The following is a 22,268-nucleotide window of genomic DNA, read 5'->3' as shown; positions in this document are numbered from 1 at the left end:
ATTTTTGGTGTGTAAGTGAGTGATAAGACTGGGTTTTGGAAATTGGTACTAAATGGGTAAGTATAAATGCACTAAAAATTTAATACTTTGAATGCGACAAACAAAATGAGCCAGGGCAACGAAAACTTCCAAAACTGTACTAAATTTGTAAAATGGTACCATTTGGTATTATGTGCGAGGATAGAGCTAAAAACTTGAAATTTGGTATGAGAATCAAGTTTGGAAAGTATATTTGATATATGGAGGTGGTTTTGGAAGAGTGTACTAAGTGCGCGAACTGTACTAAATGGTAATAAATTCGGAACAGTTTGGTTTAGGGTGAACTGATGAAGCTGGAATTTTTAAATTTTCTATTGGTGTCCCTGTTGGCAGTGTGTTTGTGAAAAAGAGGTGGTTTTGGATATATATACTACATGTGCACGAAAAGAACGATATTTGGTACAATATGATATTGGGTGAACAGATTGTGCTTGAAATCTGAAATTTCGGTATTAGGGACGCTGTTCATGTGTAGCCTGGACATATGGAAGTGGTTTCAGAAATGTGTACTATAATTGTACGAAAACTACTCAATGGTACTCTGCTGGGTATTAGGTGAAATGAAAAAAATAAAATTATGGAACTTGATATTAAAGTCACTCTTGATAACTGAGGTTGAGATATGGATATTGTGTTCAAAATGTGTACTATAATTGTTCGAAAAGTAATAAGTGGTACTAAATTGGGTGTTGGGTGAAGGGATAGAGCTGGGATGCAGAAATTTGATATGGATGTCACTGTTGGTGTCTGGGATTGAGAGAAGGAGCTGGTTTAGGATATGCATTTTATAATTGTACGAAATGGTACTTAATTTGGAAATGAGGGAAATCCTGAAATTTGATATTGAGTCTAGGGTTTACATATGGACACGGTGAAATTGGTTTTGACAGAAATATTGGAATTGGGTCTAGAACTGGACATCCATACATCCATTCTAAAATCATCAATATAAGGAGGTACTATTATATGGGGACTATACCAAAATTTGGACCTGCACAGACAATTTTCAGCCTTAGGCTACAGTATTCATTACGAACTTCAAATACCAATTCCGATAAATAATATCGCTAAAATCATCAAAATACCGAATATAGGGAAGTATCGTCATATGGGGACATTACGAAGACGTGGACCTGCACAGACAATTTCCTGTCATAGGCTGTAGTATCCATTACGAACTTCACATACCAAATTTGAAACAATTCCGGTGAATAATGTCGCTAAAATCATCAAAATACCGAATATCGGGTGTTACCGTTACCTGTGGGCTCTACGAAGACGTGGACCTGTTAGGCTGTAGTATCCATTACAAACTTCAAATACCAAATTTGAAATAATTTCGGTGAATAATGTCGCTTAAATTATCAAAATACCGAATATCGGGTGTTACCGGCAAAAAGACGGACATCGCTAAATCGACATAGAATTTTATGCTGATCAAGAATATATATACTTTGTGGGGTCCAAAATGTATATTTCGAAGTGTTACAAACGGAACTACAAACTTAATATATCCTCCGTACTATGGAGGAGGGTATAAAAACATTTATTCATAGCTATACAATAGTTTCATATCACTCAATTGATCCTCATCGGTTTCCGCAGTTGTTTATTTGGACATATTCAACCCAGGTGCTCTGACATTCCGAAGAGCCACAAGTTTCAAAATTCCATCCCTGGCAGAACATGGTAAGTTTCAATTGCCAACAATTTTATTGCTCCTTATGTTTTGGTTACAATTTCATAATATTTTTATTGGCATTTTCTGTCCTGTTTCCAGCTAAACAACGTATCTCCCTCCTAGTAGGGAACTCGGGATGAATGAAAATATATCAACATGTTGTTGGGTGTCGGTGAAACGAATGTGTATGTACGTATGCATGGGGGATTGTTTGTTCAACTTTCGATGCTGCTGTTGTTGGTTTTTTGCTGGTGTTGGTATTGGTGTTTTGACGCTGTCGTCGTCGTTTTTTTTTTTTTTTTTGTTTAGCAGAAAGGTTTTGATGAGCCAAAGATTGTATAAAAAGCAGTGGCCACTCATGAATGATGCCAAGTTAACAACTCAGTTTCCAAGTGCTTACATCAAATTACCGGTGTTGGATTTGAATTCTATTCACTACCACAAAGAATTAGTTTATCGCATAGCAGCCCAAAACAATCAACGTACGTATCACAGTGATTTTTTGATAAAAGTGATGTGTTTTTTTAAAGTTTCCTACAAAAATGAACTGAAATAATTTTGAAAAATTTGAAAAACTGTATAAAGTGAGACTTCCATTAATGTTTCTGACAGAAGTGAACAAATATAAAATAACTCCTTTGCTGATTCTGCATATTGAATCATATTGCGATTCGATTCAATAAGGAAGACAGAAGTGTTATTTTTTAAATATTATTTCTATAAAGAAGACAGAAGTGTTATTTTCTAAATGTTATTCCCATAACTGACTTGATGATCTGGATTTTATATAAAATGGGAATGGAAATGGAATCCGTGTTAAAAGTCGGCTGGGGTGTTCTTGGCATGTCCTATGGGGAATCTTTAAATTGCATTAAATCAGTTCTTCTGCAATGATTTTGGGACGATAACTCCAAAACTGTGTTTCCGTATTAGATTTCAAAAATAATTTCTAAAATAATACATGAATACCAATATTTGCCGCTTCGGCTGTTAATTTCAAAACAAATAGCTCAATAATTCCAAAGCTGTAGTTCCATATTAGATTTCAAGATATAAAAACACTTGTGACCAAGATTAAAACACCAATATTTGGCTTCGGTTGGGAATTTCAATACAAATAAAATCGGCCAGTATCGCCATTGGCCAAAACATGAACCTAACTGGACAACTTTTAACAAGGGGATAATCTAACCACTTTGAACCCAAACTAGCAAAATTCTGTAAATGTGTTGGAGATTTTAGTTGAGGCTTTTGTCATACTGAAAATCAAGAGGTATTGCTATATGGAGCCTAATTAATTTGTGGATCTTCATTTTGTTTTTGAATTTTTTAACGTAACTAAAATCTAGAGGAACATAATGTTGGGCTATGCAAAATAGTGGACTAATAACGAAATTGACATTTGTTATTTAGAATTTTAAAAAGCAATTCGTATTACTTTTTGAAAATATCTATCCTAAATATGCCATTAAAATAAAATACGCTACTTACCTGTTTTGAAAAAATTACGAATTTCAAAGTTTGCGCCACGAATTGCTTGGAGTCGACTGAAAATTGGGTTTATTTCGAAATAACATAATATAGAGCATTTTTAAAAACATGATATCGTTTTTGTTGTAAATATGTAGGCTTAATCCCATAATTATTGTTTTTTATAAAAAATACGTTTATCTAATAGTGGAGAAAGATGGTAATACTTTCCACGGGGTAAGGCAGGCCAAACCCTGGTTTCGGAAAGAGCCACCAATGCTCATCAATTCCCTAGGCTTTTGTCTGGGGACATTCTACCCAGAAGTTATTTGAAAATAACTCCAATACAAAAAAAAAAAACACTTTTTTACCCAATTGACGAGACCATAAGCTCAATGGAAGACGGACCAAAGATTTGCATTGAACTCAAATTTTTTCTTTAAGTTTGTTCAAAATTCACACTTTCGACATAACTGCAAAATATTGTCTGCTACTTGGAAGAAATTTACTAAAATTTGTTCGACCTTTGATATTTTAAATTTGAATATTCCAAATCAAAAAATGATATCCTGATTTGGCTTTTTTAGCTCCCAAATAAACTTTTTATACCAGTAAAGAAAGTCCTAAAGTCGGGCGGGGCCGATTTTATGATACCCTACACCACTTTGCTAATTTAGTTGAACTCCACTTAATAATTAAAAGTTTTTATGCGAGAATTCAATCATACAATCATACACGCTCATTCAAAGGACTAAATATGCCGAAGCATTTGTATCTTTTAAATTCGGACTTGTATTGCCCATTTGGTGCGAAATTAATTTGAAATCGGATAAACATATATATGGGAACTATATCCAAACCTGAACCGATCTCGATAAAATTTAGCAAAGGTATTTCTGAGCTGCATTTGATATATTTCCCTGAATATCGTTGTTACGGAGTGCATATTACGGCTGTGGGTAACAAATACAATAAATCGGATGAACAATATATATGGGAGCTATAACTATATCTGAACCGATCTTCACCAAATTTGGCATACTACCTTCGGTCGTATGTGCCAAGTTCCATCCCATTTGGACAAATATTAGACGTTTGGTGCACAATAAAAGGTAAATCGGACGAAGTTATATATGGGAACTATATCCAAATCTGAACCGATCTCGATAAAATTTAGCAAAGGTATTTCTGAGCTGCATTTGATATATTTCCCCAAATATTGTTGTTACAGAGTGCATATTACGGCTGCGGAGGACAAAAATAACAAATCGGATGAACAATATATATGGGAGCTATAGCTATACCTGAACCGATTTCGATCAAATTTGACATACTTATTTTCAGTCCTAATTTGGTTGTATGTGCAAAATTCCATACTATTCGGGCTGATATTACACGTTTGGTGCACAATAAAAGGCAAATCGGACGAAGATATATATGGGAGCTATATCTAAATTTTTACCGATTATCTCCAATTTCAATAGGGTTCGTCCTTGGGCCAAACAAATGTTGTTTGCAAAATTTCATCTCAATCAGATAATAAATGCGACCTGCATTTTGTTCACAAGAATACATGGACAGACGGCCGGACGGACAGACGGACTGACATGCATAAATCAACTCAGATAGTGATTCTATGCAGATCATCAGAAGGAACTAGGGGTCTATCTCGTTTCCTTTTGCCTGTTACAAACAAATGCACAAAGACATAATACCCTGACCACCTTGTGGTGTAGGGTATAATAATAGCTGGACACCCCTGCCAATTATTGGCTTCTTAACGTAGATATCTCCGAAAGTTGAGTAGATACCAGACCAAAAATTCAGAAAGAGCATTCTCGAAAATCTGAAAAACAACATATGGAACACTTCAGAATCACACCGATGTTATATAAATAAAGAAAGCTTAAATAAATATTAATTTCTGGCAGCGAAATGTTGTTCGTGGCTTACAAAAAGAACATTGACTTTACATTTCAGTGATTGAATTGAGTTCCCCCAAGGGTAGATGGTGGTTTCGGTGTCATCAATTTTCGTTAAAAGATACACCTTGACATGTTGTGTTTTCTAGAAGTGCCCTTTGAACAACTTGTTAACGCTCACGCGCTCATGCAATAATAGTGTAATCGTCACGAAATATCAAGTAGGAATTAAGTTACGGAGGAGACAAAAACTGACATATTCCACGGGATGAGGTGACAATCAAATCAAATGAGTCAAATTGATCTATTTGTTCTTGAGTTGAGGACAATAATTTCATATCCCCGTATTTACTAGTTCATTTTGGTGGCTTGCCAAAAAACACAAATTATGCAAATTTTCATAAAAAAAAGTTCCTCAAATAATTTTCATAGAAAAAAAAATTATAAAAAGTGTAATAAATTATTTTCAAATTGGGCAACATACGTTCACAAAAGCGTAAGAAAAATTATAAAAGATTGGAAGATTTCTCCTGTGAATTGATAGTCATAGAGCCCTGCTCAAATGTTACCCTTAGCGTTTTGATCGGGGGTATTTGCTTAATATTTCCGCACTCCCTCTGGGTGTTAGTATTTAAAACAATTTCACACGAACGTTGAGGAACATTTTACAGCTAAATGTAATCCAATGGTCATCCAACATGCTGGACTTCTTGCCTGTCCTTAACTTTCTCCTCATGCAAAATTCCGTGTCGATTGGTTTTCAATTGTAACCTGTAGAGCGACTGCAAAATCAGGAAAATTTAATTAATTTTTTGGTTCATTTAAACTCCTAAATGTACATAGGCTTTACTTCTGATCCAAACTCTACCCCCATGCAAAATTTCGTGAGGATTGGACAATAATTGCGACCTGTATATAATACCCTCAATATAAAGTGTAGAAAAACTTTAGAAAAATTAAATTTCAAAATTGTAAGACAAATTGAAAAAATCGCATGCGATAAAAAATATGACAAAAATTGAAAAAAAATGTAACAAAAATATTCACTTTTTTATTGGAATATTTTTACGCGATTTTCTTAGATTTTTTCCCTTTCTGAATTGACGAGAATTGCGAAAATCAGTCTAGCGGGTCTTGACTTATAAGCGGAATAACTAACACCAATTTATTTTACATATACAGGGTGAGATAAAAATGCTGCAGCAAAGTCAAACGCCATAATTTTTACATTTTTTTTAAATTTTATTGAATGAAAGAAAAAAATTTCGGAAATAGCATCAAATTTTAGAATAAGTTTAGATTTGTTCGCATCAGTCACCTTTGGCACGAATTATGGCGTCGGACGCTACCCGAATGTTGCTCTGCGGTATTTTGGCATATTCCCAGTGAAGCGCTTGCTTGAGGTGATCGACACCTTGCTTTCCAAATTACTCCAGACACAATAGTCCAACGAATTGGTATCCGGAGATTGGGGTGGCCATTGTAACCATTCTTGGGTAGCGCGTATTGAGTGCGATGGTGCTGAGTCCTGTTGGAATGTCCAAGGTCTGCGGCCAAAGGCTTTTGCCCGTGAACACTCTCACAAAATAAAAGAAAATAGATTTCTTTGTTTTTTTTTTTTGGTTTCGGTTGAAGTTAATTTTCCCTTTCACAAGATTGAAGATTCACAGCTTCGGGTAACTACTCGACCAAGGTTTACATTCGAACAAATGTTTGTTTGTTTGTTTGTTTACCCTCTAGCCAAATATATTTACAACGTTTATTTCCATCTCATTTGTTGTTTATTATTTCGTTGCAAATACACAAAATGGAACATAATCCATTTTAAAGCTTCCAGCTTTGATATATAATATGAAACAACAATTTTGTATGCAATTTATAGATTTAAGCCCCCCATATATCTAATGCTATCCGGCGCATCGTTACCAATATTTAGATTACTGCTAATTGAAATGTTATCAAATAAACTGCATCAATACATTTTCAACGCAAAGTGTTTTTTGGTTATGATAATTTTGACCAGTGTGGTGACGTAGTTCGTTGTATTACACCAATTACAGACGTACAATGGGAATACAGAATTATTTCATTAATTTTCATTTAATGTATCTCCAAAAATGCACACTTGCAAAATTACCATTATTAAACAATTGGTCTCCTCACTATTTTTAGTCAAAAAGGTATAAAAAATATTTCTTCTAGCTTTAGAACTCACTTTTCCACTATTTTGTTTCGTTTGCAAACCTTGAGGGTTGTTTAAAATCTCAAGCCAAAAATAGAATAAATATTTGAGGTTCCCAAATACCTTTTTTTTTTTTTTTTTTTCTGGTTTTTCGTTTGGCTCGAGGTCAGAATTTAAAAAAAAAAAACAGACGAATTTGTTTTTTTATATATTAATTTATTTGTCCGATATTTCGACTATCTTCGATAGTCATCATCAGGGATTTGAATTGGATTTTAACTCTTCTGTATTTTAAGTTCTCTGATGCAGCTTTTCCATCCTTTCCTTTTTACTCGAATTTTCCAACCAATTCCAACCAATAACTACTGGGCGAATTAATTTGAATTTTCGGTCCCAATTCCCCAGATATTGATTCTGTTTAGACTTTACATCAAAAATGTATATTATTTTGGTATGGTTCTCATTGTCTGCCAGCTCTGACTCTCGAACTCACAACGAACTTGTACTTGGCACACACTCTGTGCCGCCATTACCCATTATTTAATAATGAAGAAAATATTTTTTCCTACTTTGTATTTTTTTTCTTTCGAGCCTTTAAGTTACTTGTCGTGAATAGATGAAGTGCGAAAAAATCCAAAGCCAATGCGTGCTGACAAACATCATATTTGAATTGTTTCAAAGGATATACAATTCGTATTGGAAGACCTCGGCTGTCCTACTTCTAATTTCTCTCATTATACCCTCAGCCATATGGCTACAGAGGGTATATATCATTTGATACGGCCAAAACGTGCCTAGTCGAAATAACGGTTTTAGACCCTAGGTCTCTTTGGACCAAATCCGTTTCAGAACATTTGGAGTCGATCTAGCGATGTCCGTCCGTCCGTCCGTCTGTCTGTCTGTCTGGCTGGCTGGTGCGCACGATAACTCTCGAAGGGAGTATCCGATTTGGTCCAAATTGGCTACATCGTAATATTTTTGTCAAACTTAGATCCAGTTGGGAGATGGGCAATATCGGTCAACTCCTTCTGGTACCTCCCCCACAAAAGGTCGAAATTTTCAAAAAATATATTTTTTGCACAGAAAGAGAAAGGATAATCCGAATTTGCTCCAACTTTGCAAATCCTAATATTTTCGTTAGTGCTAGGTCAGGTGTGAAAATGGACAATATCGGTCCACTCCATCAAGTACCTCCCCCACAAATGGTCAAAATTTTGAATAATTACAACTCTCATAAAATGTTATGTAAGAGTCCGATTGTCTTCAAATTTCACACATCCCAATATTTGTATTAACCCAAGGTCTGGTGTTAAGATGAACAATATCGGTTCACTCCTTCTGGTACCTCCCCCATAAAAGGTCGAAATTAAAAAAAAAAAACATATTTTTTGCATAGAAAGAGAAAGGCTAATCCGAATTTACTCCGACTTTGCAAATCGTAATATTTGCGTCAGTGCTAGGACAGGTGTGAAAATGGACAATATCGGTCCACTCCATCAAGTACCTCCCCCACAAATAGTCAAAATTTTGAATAATTACAATCTCATTAAATGTGATGTAAAAGTCCGATTGTCTTCAAATTTCACACATCCTAATATTTGTATTAACCCATGGTCTGGTGTGAAGGGGGAATACATCGGTCCACTCCTTCTGGTACTTCCCCCACAAAATATTGAAATTTTGAGTACCCATGAAGCTCATAAATCGCCAAATAACATCCGATTCCATTTAGACTTGGCACATCTGTCGAAATATTTATATCATATTTTTGGGTTCGATAGGAAATGGGCAATATTGGCCAATTCCTTCGGGATCTGCTCCATAGAGGATCAAACGTTTGAATAACCTTATCACTAGTCGAAATATATTTAGATAATCGAACATAGGCTGAGGGTATATCTCTGGCGGCAATACCGACTGATACTTTTTAACTTGTTTTTATTTAAATATAAAACATTTTCCATTTTTTAGAAAAAATATATATGTTTATGTCATTCGGATAAGAGTGAATATGTTTTGCTCGATTTAGAGCGGGAGTAATATACACTTGCCGAATACTCTTTTGGGTTTTGTCAACCTGTTGTTTCATTTGTATATATGTGCATTTTGTCAACCCACAGCTGTAAAAAAAAACAAAAGCAAATATATTTGTCGCCAATCTCTACCCTTCACTGTAGTATTGAGGGCATAATAAGTTCGTTATTCCTTTTGTAACACTTCGAAATATACTTTTACTATATCAGCACAAAATTCTATGTCGATTTAGAGATTCGTCTGTGGAAATCACTCTAGCTTCCGAACGAAATAAAGTCAGTCGATTAAATCTTACTCAGATGTGTTTTAGGTCTGCAGGACTGTTGGTATTGAAAATGGGCTATATAGGTCCACGATTTTGTATAGGCCCAATATAACTGTAACGACTGATTAAAGGTTTTTTGGATTTTTTAGTCCCAATTTCAACCCGAATGTGTTTCCAGTATGTCGAAAACTGTACCTCCAGATTTTCGGTATTTAAAATATTTAAAATTTGGTATTTGGAGTTCGTAGTGGGTACTACTTCTTATGGCTGATAATTGTCCATACAAATGCAAGTCTTCGTGTAGCCCCCATATAACAATACCTCTCTATATTCGGAATTTTGATGACTTTAGCTACAGTTTACAACATAATAATCTCAGGGGTTCCAAATGGTGGAGGGTATTCAAAGTCTTGTTGGCTTTTGCCAATGATCATCCCCAACCCAGGACTTAATCAATACAAGTTTTCTATTAAACACGCACACGAATACACAGATTTAACTTTTGGAGTGACTTTTACTCTATTCCAAACGTTTCAAAAGTAACCCTTATTTTCCAAAACAGTGCGCTCCCACATAAAACAAAAGAGTGGAAAACTTGTACGCTTCGAGCACTCGCTCTCGTGAGTAAAATCGAGTAACACTAAATTGTTTCACATGACATTGTTTGATGGTTTATCGCAACTATTGTTGGTCTTAAAACCCCAACCATTCATGGCTATCATAACAATTTTTCCCCACGTGGAAACTTATGCTAACTTTATAAATAAATACAAGGGTACTCTTACAAGTGTTGTGTGAAAAAATCAAAACTTTTTATGTTGCAATTTTTATTGTTTATCCTCTTTCATGTGACCAAAGGGATTAAGAGATTAAATATTTTATAATTGTTAATAACATCTTCGGTGACAACTAGAAGAAATATGCAACTAGAATTGGACACGTGCCTTTTTTGAAAGTTAGAAGTGGATTAAACTACAAATGTACATTAGTGTAGATGAACGAAAATAAAGATGGAGAGGTGCTTACCTTCGAATATTTTAAGGATGTACCCAATGCAACTTTATGATGCGAAATTATCTGATTCTGATTGGACTTGCTGATGATACATTTTACGTCTTTGAAAATATAATTTTTATAGAACAAGAACTTAGTACCCGGTTACACGTGCAGCACTTGCGAAATATATTTACATGGTGTATACAGGGTGAGATAAAAAAAAAACTGCAACAAAGTCAAACGCCATAATTTTCACTTATTTTGTTTTTAATTCAATGAATGAAAGCAATAAATGTGGGAAATAGCATCAAATTTTAGAATAAGTCTAGATTTGTTCGAATTGGTCACCCTTTGACACGAATTATGGCCTTCAAAGGAATATTGCGATATTTTGGCCCATTCCCGGCGAAGCGCTTGCTTGAGGTGATCGACACTTTGGTATTTTTTAGTGCTAACCTTGCTTTCCAAAATACTCCAGACACAATAGTCCAATGGATTGGTATCCGGACATTTTGGTGGCCATTGTGCGCTGGAAATGAAGCAAGGAACCTCATTTTGTAACCATTCTTGGATTGCTGAGTGCGATGGTGCTGAGTCCTGTTGGAATGCCCAAGGTCTGCGGCCTAAATGTTTGCGTGTCCAAGGCTTAAATACAACCTCCAGAATATTTTCGAGATAATATTCGGCATTTATTCTGATGCCACGGTCGACTAATAAGGGCGGAGAGCGACCATCGGCTGTTATGGCGGCCCACACCATCACCATGGCCGGCGCTTGAGTTCTGATGGCCAACCGAAGGTGCACATTCTCAGCTGACCTCTTTGGCAAGTAAACACGATCATTTTTTGTTTACAAACTGCTGGACAACGAATGTTTTCTCATCGGAGAAAACCAAATTCGGCAGTTCACCACTTTCGGCCAAGCGAAGCAACTCTTTAGCACTTTTTGGAATTTCAATGGCTTTACCCCGAGCTCATTTCTCAATATTTGGAATATTGCGATATGTTCAGCTCATGAGCCATTTTTCGGCCACTGCGACGCGGGTTTCGATCAAGTCGCTTCTTTACTTTTCGAACTACTTCTGCTGATGTTGCTATTTTCTTCCGCCCACTTCCTTGACGTCGAGCTACGCTACCAGTATCACGGTAACGAGCGACGGTAAGAGTAACAAAAGATTTATTCATATTTAAATACTGGAGTGCTCTAACGCATTTGAAGGTCTTCACCTCTTTCCGCTACTTTATTGTCATTCTACCAATGTTATTTTAAAAAGGTTTTAAAACTGTTTCCAAGCTACTGTGTTGTCCATGTGAATTGTATGATTTGGCGCATATTTAAAAAAAATACATAAAAAAGAAATTTCCTCTTTCCGATTGAAATTTTCGAATAATCTCCTCGTTTTCCCAACATTTAATGCGTTATGTCAGGAGATAAAAGACTACTTGCTGTTAGGGTGACGTACTTTAAGTTCAAGTGATACGCCTTTAATGCACTATCTGTATGTATGTATGGATGCACGTCCTCAACAATTTTATTATGGCAATAAATTATGTTCTAGTGTTAATTAGAAATTTAATAGGAAAGAAATATAAACAGTTTAAAGTAGTTGAAATGCAAGATATAATCAGCAATATTGTGAGTACAATTATAAATTGTTTGAAAAATCGTAGTGATGGTCAAGATATAACCCCGAATACTACTAAACAAATACATGTTTTGGGATTCAACAAATATTTTTTATCCTCTACCACAAGATGAGGCTATAAAAAATTTGTCAATTCGTTTGAAATATCCAGCGACAATCAGCTGATACCCCATTAGGTTTTTGATTTTTTGAATTTTCAACAGAATTTATTGTAATTTGAAATGTTGGATTCCCATTGAATGAAAATTCGATACGAAAATTGTTCGATATCGGTGCACATTTTGAACTTAACCCAATATATATTTACACCCTACATCAAAAGGTGGTCAAGGTATTATGTCTTTGTGCGTTTGTTTGTAACAGGTAAAAGGAAACGAGAACTAAACGAACTATAGGTCTATAGTTCCTTTCATTGATCTGCATAGAATCACATTCTAAGTCGATTTATGTATGTCCGTCCGTCCGTCCGTTTGTCCGTCTGTCTGTCCATGTAGTTTTGTAAACAGATCGCATTTATTGTCCGATCCATATGAAATTTTGCACAAGTCATTTGTTTGACCCAAGGACGATTCTTATTAAAATTGGACATAATCGGTCAAAATTTAGATATAGGGCCCACATATATGTTCGTCCGATTTGCCTTTTATTATGCACCAAACGTGTAATATCAGCCCAAATAGTATGAATATGCGACCAAATTGAGCCTGGAAATAAGTATGCCAAATTTGATCGAAAACGGTTCAGATATATCTATAGCTCCCATATATATTTTTCATCCGATTTGATGTTTTTGTCCTCCGCAGCCGTAATATGCACTCCGTAAGAACGATATTTGGGGACATATATCAAATACTGCACCGAAATATGTTTTTCAAATTTTATGCACGTAGGTTCTGATTTGGATATAGCTCCCTTATATATATCTTCGTCCGATTTGCTTTTTATTGCGCACCAAACCTGTGATATTAGCCCAAATTTGAAGAATTTGAGCCTAGAAACAAGTATGACAAATTTGGTGATAATCGTTTCAGATATAGCTATAGCTCCCATATATATTTTTCATCCAATTTGTTATATTTTTTATTTGACATATGAAACTCTACTGAATATGCAAAGGGGTGTAGGGTGTCATAAAGTCGGCCCCACCCGACATTTATACTTTCTTTACTAGTTTTATTTCCTACATCTTCCTGCCGAAATGGCTGCAATGTGACAAACAATGCGCATGCAAATATTTGTAAAACTTCTACTCCATCATTGCATAATGAAGCATAATATTAGTCTGCCTCATCCATACTAGCGGAACAAGTACTCCTGCATCCACTAAACACCCACCGGATATTCGGTTATCTACTTAAAGTGTCCACTCATACCCAATGGTATGAGTGCAACATGTTCATGATACAGTATTATCAACATGTTGCTCTAGCCTGTCTAGCTGCAACATGTTCAAATGTCTTTAGTGACTGTGATTAATTACAGTGACATCAACTCCCATCCACTGGAGTTTGGGGCCTGTATTCAAAACAGTACGAAGCCCAAATCAAATTTATTTTTCACACCCAAAATCAACAGTTTTCTGCCTTCTAATGACGACATCTCTGCTAACAACTTAAAACCAAATTAAGTATATCATGTCTTCTTTCAATTTAGAAGAGGTATTAGATTTCTTTTGATGGACTCTCTTTTCGGCGTTTTTCTTTCTTAATTTTTTCTAAAGTGCAGATAGGCAACAAAGAAAAATAAATAAAAAACAGGACTTCTTAAGCCTTGTGGCTACTTTTGTCATTTATAATGAAACAAGTAACGATGAAGTGGCCACAGCCACAGTCATGGCCAGACATCAGACATTTGTAACATGCGTAAGCATTCCCATCAACTCCGAGATTCAATTGTGTGCGAGTGTGGGGATAATGCGACATTTAATATAGTCCTGTGCTCGGCGTATTGAAGGTGTCCAATTTCACCTCAAATCCCATGGGTGAGACGTGAGGGTATTGCCTCAATAGCCTCAAAGGTGAATTGCATTTCGTTGTTGCAATCGGTATTAAAACGTAACAAATTTTGTAAATAAATATTGGTATTCATTATTGAATACATATTGCTATGATGCATCCCGAAATGAACTTTGAAGCCATTTTGCAGAGGGGGCAACTTGCAACAATGTAAAATGTATGTCCGAAAGGTAACCATTCCTCAAATAGTTAATGTGAAAATGAAGTCATCCCATTTTTTATTAGACTGGAGCAAAGGGATCGTTACTGGCAATAATTGCTTGTATCCTGTAATTATCATCCTTTAAACGATTGCCATTTAATTAGGAGAATTTTATGCGATTAGGTCGGTGCACATTCTGCGTAATTGCAGGTAAGCAATAATCGTTTGTCGCCGTTGATGGTAATTTTTAAACTTTGCTATTCGTCTGGATCAGAATATGCTAATTACTGATGCCATGCATCGGAGCTAATTTGATTTTAATCCCAAAACCTCACAACAAAATGCAGTTACGTTGTAGTTGTTGTTGTCGTTGATGTTAATGTTTGGTACCTGTTTGCGTCAGAAATAAATACATACATACAAACATATGTATGTAACGACAACAATCAAAGGGGAAAATATGTGTGTATGTTTTTAGTTGGTGGCATGTTTTAAAATGGCCCAGTGTTAAATGGTTATATAAATCTCTTGATTAGGAAAAATGCTTGGATTTGTGTGAACTTAGTCCTCCGATATAAGAAAATCTATAGAATAATCTGGACAATATCTGCACTACATCATACTAAAGATAATTATGTCCTTACACCCATTGTTATTCTTTAAAAACTTAACATAATCACTTTCTAAGCCTATATTTGCATGTCCAACCGTCACATTAAGGTACAAAAAAAATCACATTTTACTTGCATGACAAAAAGGCAAACTCCACAAAACTTGGTGATTATCTGCACAGATTTCATATAACTTAAACGAATCAAGATAGATTTAAGTGCACAGAGTTAAATTGCTGCTAGAATTTAGTCGGTCAGATACAATCTACAAATACATCTGCCTAACTCTGATTTCGATATAGCTCCCATATAATAAGGTGAATTTCTGAAATTTTTGTATTGGACCCACATCCACATTTAAGCATCCGATTCTGATACAAGATCTGTCATAAAAAATGATATATCAGTCCATTCCTTCATGTACCACCCCCACAAAGGAGTCCAAATTTGAAATAATCAAAACTCCCATATGATGCGAAATAAGCATCCGATTCCTCACAAACTTCACATATCCCAATTTTTTTACTAACGAAAGTCAGGTGTAAGGATAATATATAAAAGGGGTCAAGATGTTCAATACTTATATCTCTCATGACTTCTGAAACAAATCAGCGATGCTTTTCAAACGTGGTATATCTAAATATTTCTTTAATCACAGATCTCATGTGAATGTGGAATATATCGGTCCACTCCTTTTCGTACCTCCTCCACAAAAGGTAACAATTTTGAATCACAATCATTCGCTTAAAATTTATGAAAATTGAAGTATCCACCACATTCAAAATCTGGCACGTTGTATTATTTATAATGGATTTAGGTCAGATACGCAATGCACAATATTTCTCATAAAGTGTCAACAGTTTCAATAATCATAACGCAAATTCAAATATATTTAAAACCAGTAAAGAAAGTCTTAAAGTCGGGCGGGCCGATTTTTTGATACCCTACATCACTTAGCTTATTAAGTAGAGCTTCACATAACAAATAAAAGTTTTTATGGGGAATTTGTGAGAATTAAATCATACCAACTACGATTATAGTTACAATTTAAAGTCCAAAGGAACAAATATATGAAAGGAATATCCTCCTCTGAATCGATTTCTACTAAATATGCCGAGGCATTTGTGCCTTTTCAATTCGGGCTTGTACTACCTATTTGGTGCACAATTAACTTAAAATGGCTATATCAAAATCTGAACCGATCTCGATAAAATTTGGCAAAGGTATTAATGAGCTGTATTTGATATATTTCCCCGAATATCGTTGTTACGAAGTGCATATTAGGGCTGTGGGGGACAAAAATAACAATTCGGATGAACAATATATATCGGAGCTATAACTATATCGGAACAGATTTTCACCAAATTGAAAATAATTGCTTCTAGACTCAATTTGGTCGTATGTGCAGAATTCCATACTATTTGGGCTGATGTTAGACTTTTGGGGCACAACAAAAGGCAAATCGTTTGAAGATAGCATATATGGGAGCTATATCTAAATTTTTACCGATTTCAAAAGGGTTCGTCCTTGAGCCAAAGAAATGATTTTTGCAAAAATAAATGCGACCTGTACCTTATTTACAAAAATACACGTACAGACAGATGGACGAACAAGTGGACGGACATGCATACATCGACTTAGAAGGTGATTGTATGCAGATCATCAAACGGAACTATGGGTCTATCTCGTTTCCTTTTGGCTATTACAAACAACTGCACAAAGACATAATACCCTGACAAACTTGTGGTGTAGGGTATAAAGACGGACATTGGCTGAAATTGTACATCTGTTGGCAAAGCCGGCTTATACTTTTTAACTTGTTTTCTGAGGTGGTTACTGAAAATGGTAAATAACATGTTAGTCAGCCAACCTTAACAGTTGGAACATTTATACGTCTGAAGTATAATTAATGAATCACTTAATTAATTAATGATCTTCGAAAAAGGCATCGATCCACCGAGCAGCTTGGCATCATGGCTAGGCATATTAATGTAAAATTATAAGGGAAATCAGCGGTAGAATTCGAGTGTGGCTCCGATATCCCTTTGTGACATGTGACAAAATAGTCCATGCGAAGACTCCAAGCTGCTTATGTAGCCACATGTTTAGTTTTTGTCTGGGGATATTTAACAATTCCTACGAAGCTCAATAGAAAATGAACGAAGACCACAGTATCTTCGACATTTATTCTAAATCTTACAATCGTACTTATTTATCACTTTATCCGCTGGTGTGGCTCGTACCTAAAGAGAATTAGATATGAACGTTGGTTTTGTTTGTTACGACGAAACCCTCTCCTTTTGTCTATATAGAACAGTCTTGGTATTTATTTGTTGAAATAGGGTATTTGTTGAAATAATAAGCGATTTTTATGTTAGTCTTAATTCCATAATTAATGTATTCCTTTTTCTTAAAAAAAAAAAACAACAGACATAGGATCAGGCCTGAATAATTTAAAACAACATACGAATTAAAGATTCCAGCGCTGTTTTTAAAATATTTTAACATTTTACATTATTTATCCTCCACTGCAAATCCTCTAATGTTCATCGTTTTTTGCATGTGACGTATAATGATTTTGTCCTTGACAACATCTTCATCCAAAAAATCTTTAAAAAAATCAAAATATTTTTTATTTATTTGGTACTAAATCAACATTCTTTAACTAACAATCATGGACATTGCCCAATTCGAATGGCCAGACTAATAAATAAATTTTGTATTTAATTTTGAACAGCACCTATTCGAACTTATCTTGAATAATTGTATTTTGCTTTATTTTCATTGCAGATTAGCAAAATGATGAACGTTTCGAAAATCTTCGCTTTATTTGCCGTTTTCGCCATTGCCCTTTCAATTGCTATTGCTGAGGCCCGGCCACAGAATACAATTGAAACAACCCAGGTAAATACCTAAAATATTCAGAATGCAATAACAATTTTGATTTTTAATTCTCCTTTCTCTCCATTCCCACAGAATATGAGCTTAGACTCGGTTGATACGGATATTGATGATTTGCGTAGCCTTTACTATGATCTGCCAGTGCAACAAAACATTTATCCCAATTTGCCACTGGATCGCTTGCAAATGATGTTCGCCCAATATCGACCCACGTAAGGATGAAGAATACCTTTGGCTTTTTTTTAGCATTCCTTTACCGTTTTCTTATTTTTTTCCAGTGCCTATCTGCGGTCACCAATATCCAACGACATTTACCGTTTGCCAGAAGCCAAGCGCCAAGTCAAATACAGGCAATGCTACTTCAATCCAATCTCATGCTTCAAGAAGTAAATTTCCCAGAAAACGCTCGAAATGGACCTTGTTGTAATCGCTCTGCATCTAAATCATGGGAAGATACATACAAACTCGGCGGAAAGAAAAAACCAAAATAAATACAGATTTCCAATTAAACACAGCCCTTAAACTTTCCCGAATCTGCTTCAAGAGATGTTTGCTTAAATTCAAAACTATGTTTCACCATTCAAGCCTCCACACGTCTAATACACATACATACATACTATATCCTTAGATTTAAGCCCCAATGTCAATGGAAACACTTCTTTGTTTTTAGAATTTATTTTGAAGCAACGAATATTCTTCTAATAATGTATTTTGCAAAATATTGAAAAAAAAAAGAAAACAACCAATCAACAAAAAGAATCAATACTTAAAAATTTTAACTTATTTGGTATGGTATGCATATGGTGTGTGATACACCTTTCTGGCACTACTTACTTATCGCCTTACCGTGAATTGTAAGTTGTACGTACATATGTATTTTAATATTTCACACATATTGCCCTACGTATACATGCATATATATGTTAAACAAAACAAAACAAAAACAAATAAATTAATGAAAAGACAACCAAAAAATATTTGTACAAAATACTTACATAGACACATGAGATCCCATCATCCAAAGTTATCAACGGAACCAAACACATACATACACACATATTGTTGTAAATTAAGTCATTCAATGGAATTACGATGTAATTATAATCATCATTAATAAAAATCATAATAAATGTTTTAAATTTTAAAAGAGTTAATTGTTTATTAATTGAAGGAGGCATCATGTCGAACACATTCATAGGTCTAACACAAATATAAATATATTCTCGTTAAGGTGCTATCAAACCATGCCATACATAGAAGTTGCACCTATTGTTTGATACATATGAAGCATTTTTGGATTAGAGCGTGCCTTCTTTCAGAAAAATTCAAGGAAATCAGTAGTGAGATCCTCCAACAATAACATTTAAACGCAGAGAAATAACTAAAAGTTGAAATCATTGCATCAGACTACCGACCATCTGTCGCTAATACTTCCATTCCGTCGTTAATTTACGGACAATTTAGTTAATTACTGAAAACATAAGCAAATTGAAAGTTGATGTTATCGATAAATGTAAATTGTGTCTTTAAGTAGTTTGAAAATCGCATTACAGACTTTGGGTTTGTCTGCTGTTCTGTAAAATTTAGAGCTAACAAGCGGAACTTTGAATACTCTCCACCATTTGGAACTAATTTGGAAATAAAATCCTTAAAAAATTCTGTTAAAATTTTAAAAATATCGAATATAGCCGTTATATTGGTGTCTATACGACGTGGACCTACATAGGCATTGTTTGTCATAAGTCACTACCATATTCAAATTCGAGACTTGAAATAAAGGGTGAATAATATAGCTAAAATCATCAAAATATCGTATATAGGGAGTTACCGTTATATGGGGGCTATACGAAGACGTGGGCCTGCACAGATAATTTTCTGTCATAGGCCGTATTATCCATTTCGAACTTCAAATACCAAAGTTGAAACAATTCCGGAGAATATTGTCGCTAAAATAATCAAAATACCGAATATCGGGAGGTACCGTTGTATGGGGGCTATATGAAAACGTGGACCTACATTGCCCACTTACGAACTTAACCTGCCTACTGGCAAAATAAACATGTGTGCAAAATTTTAGCCTTCTATCTCAATTCGTTCGAAAGATAGCGTGATTACAACAGACAGACGGACATCGCTTAATCGACTTAGAATTTTACGCTGATCAAGAATAGATATACTTTGTTGGGTCTGTCATGAGTATTTCGAGGAGTCACAAACGGAATGACAAAGTTAATATAAACAAGTAAAAAAGCAGTAAGTTCGGCCGGGCCGAACTTTGAATACCTTCCACCATTTGGAACGAATTAGGAAATTTTCAAAAAAGAAAAATAAAATCCATTAACAATTATGTTAAAATCTCGGAAGGTGCCGATATATGGGGGGATAAACGATATTGTGGACCTATATAGACAAATCTATGTCTAGGGATAAAGTACTCACAAATAACTCCTTGTATAGAATTCAAGACAATTCCGTTTAAAAATGTGGCTAAAATCATCAAAATACCGAATATCGGGGTGTACCGTTATATGGGGGATATACGATATCATGGACCTATATAAAGAACTCCCTGTTAGGGGGTAAAGGGTTCACAAAGAACCACTTGAGTAGAATTTCAGACGATTCCGTTGAAAAATGTGGCTAAAATCGTCAACATACCGAATATCGGGGGGTACCGTTATATGTGGACTATATGATATCGTGGACCTATTTAATTCTCTTTCAATGAATAAAGTACTCACAAGGAACTCGTTGTGCGGATTTTCAGACCTTTTCGTTGGAAAATGTGGCTAAAATCGTCAAAATCCCGAATATCGGGGGATACCGTTATATGGGGTGTACAAAATACTTTGTACATACTTTTGAGTGCGGTTGAGGCACTGGGAAAAACTAGCAATAAACAATCAAAAATTACATATTTCCCAGCCACCATAAAATACCACATGTGAACAATTCGGTGATCTTGTGCGCTGACGCATACGATAATGCGTCAGATAATAAAGGTTATGACCCACACGCACAGATATCGCTGCGCTCAGTAGATGCACAAGACCACTAGAATGAAATGACAAGCAGCCCTGCAATGTTCTCCATTCAATAATAGAATAGATCAGAATAATTGTGTGGCTGCGACTAGGTTAAGTTAGATTAGTTTCAGTAGTACTTAAGAAAAATATTTTCATAATAAAATTAGAATTGAATCAACAGCCAAACTTTTCGGTGGGTTTTCTCTTTTCATTCATTGGTCCTTCGAAAAATAAAGAATCGACGTCCTAAAATAAAATTGGTTTGAGTTATCCCCCACCAGTGGTATGAAACTCAGAAAAGCCAAAAAAAGAAGTAGGTGTTCTTAAAAAGGAGAAGAACTTCTACCAAAAAATTCGGCTAAGGCATTTTAAATGTAAGACCATAGGGGCATTTTAAAAATAGCCGAAGGGATTAATTGAATAAAAAAGCCATTGGGCAAAAACAAAGCAAAAAAGCCACAGGGGCAAAATAAATAAAAAAGCCATAGAGGCAGAATTTAAAAAAAATATATATATACATATTTCAAAAAAAAAGACCCAAAGGGCAAAAATTACAAAACACGCCATAGGGGCAAAAACAAAAAAACAACTTAAAAAAAATAGATAAGAGGACAACATAAAAGAAAAACATACAATTTTGAAAAAAGGACATTAAAAGTCCCAACTGAAAAAAATAAAAGGAAAAAAGCCAAGAAGGCAACGTCAAAATAAACAAACAAAGAAGAAAAATATACAACAACAAAGCAAAAGATGATGCAAAAGAGTTCCAAAAACAAAAACTCCAAGAGGGGGAGCGTGAGCTTCAGAAAGCGGACAAAACAACAGCGTCAGGAGGCATTGAGCTCGAAAATCCTGGCATCCTGACAGCAAAAATGCTGCAAAGTTTCGGGCGTTCCAGATGTGATGCTGCAGGAGCAAATGAAGTCGATTATGGAAGAAATTGAGCAGATGTTCCTAATGCAACACTCCAGCAAAAATAAACAAGTAAAAAAGCAGTAAGTTCGGCCGGGCCGAACTTTAAATACCCTCCACCATTTGAAACGAATTAGAAAATTTTCAAAAAAATAAAATCCACTAAAAATTCTTTTAAAATCTTTAAAATATCTAATATAGGAAGGTGCCGATATATGGGGGGATATACGATATTGTGGACCTATAAAGACAAATCGATGTCTCCGTGTAATGTACTTACAAGGAACTCCTTGTGTGGATTTTCAGATAACTCCATTGGAAAAAGTGGCTAAAATCATCAAAATACCGAATATCGGGGGGTACAGTTATATGGGGGATATACGATATCGTGGACCTATATAGATAATTCTCTGCCGAGGTATAAAGT

At 35.1% G+C, this 22,268-nt stretch overlaps 1 protein-coding gene across 1 annotated transcript; it reads left to right on the top strand.

Moving 5' to 3' along the window:
* Positions 1–2,075: 2,075 nt before the first annotated feature.
* LOC101895488 (hypothetical protein) lies at positions 2,076–19,052 on the top strand. The gene is made up of 4 exons (XM_005184861.4): positions 2,076–2,202; positions 17,793–17,906; positions 17,979–18,115; positions 18,182–19,052. Exons 2-4 carry the CDS (start codon positions 17,802–17,804, stop codon positions 18,291–18,293), a joined length of 354 nt encoding a protein of 117 aa, XP_005184918.1. The 5' UTR covers positions 2,076–2,202; positions 17,793–17,801; the 3' UTR covers positions 18,294–19,052.
* The last annotated feature ends 3,216 nt before the right edge of the window (positions 19,053–22,268 follow it).

Source organism: Musca domestica, unplaced genomic scaffold, assembly GCF_030504385.1.
Source record: "Musca domestica strain aabys unplaced genomic scaffold, Musca_domestica.polishedcontigs.V.1.1 11, whole genome shotgun sequence".
NCBI lineage: Eukaryota > Metazoa > Arthropoda > Insecta > Diptera > Muscidae > Musca > Musca domestica.
The sequence above is the reverse complement of the archived record's forward strand: the minus strand, read 5'-3'. Positions and strand labels throughout refer to the sequence as shown.

Excerpts from the sequence above, each read along its gene's own strand:
- LOC101895488 (XM_005184861.4), top strand. The coding sequence starts at position 17,802 with ATGATGAACGTTTCGAAAATCTTCGCTTTATTTGCCGTTTTCGCCATT. Across the intron at positions 17,907-17,978 it reads ATACAATTGAAACAACCCAG|AATATGAGCTTAGACTCGGT; the intron begins GTAAATACCTAA and ends CCATTCCCACAG. Across the intron at positions 18,116-18,181 it reads TTCGCCCAATATCGACCCAC|TGCCTATCTGCGGTCACCAA; the intron begins GTAAGGATGAAG and ends ATTTTTTTCCAG.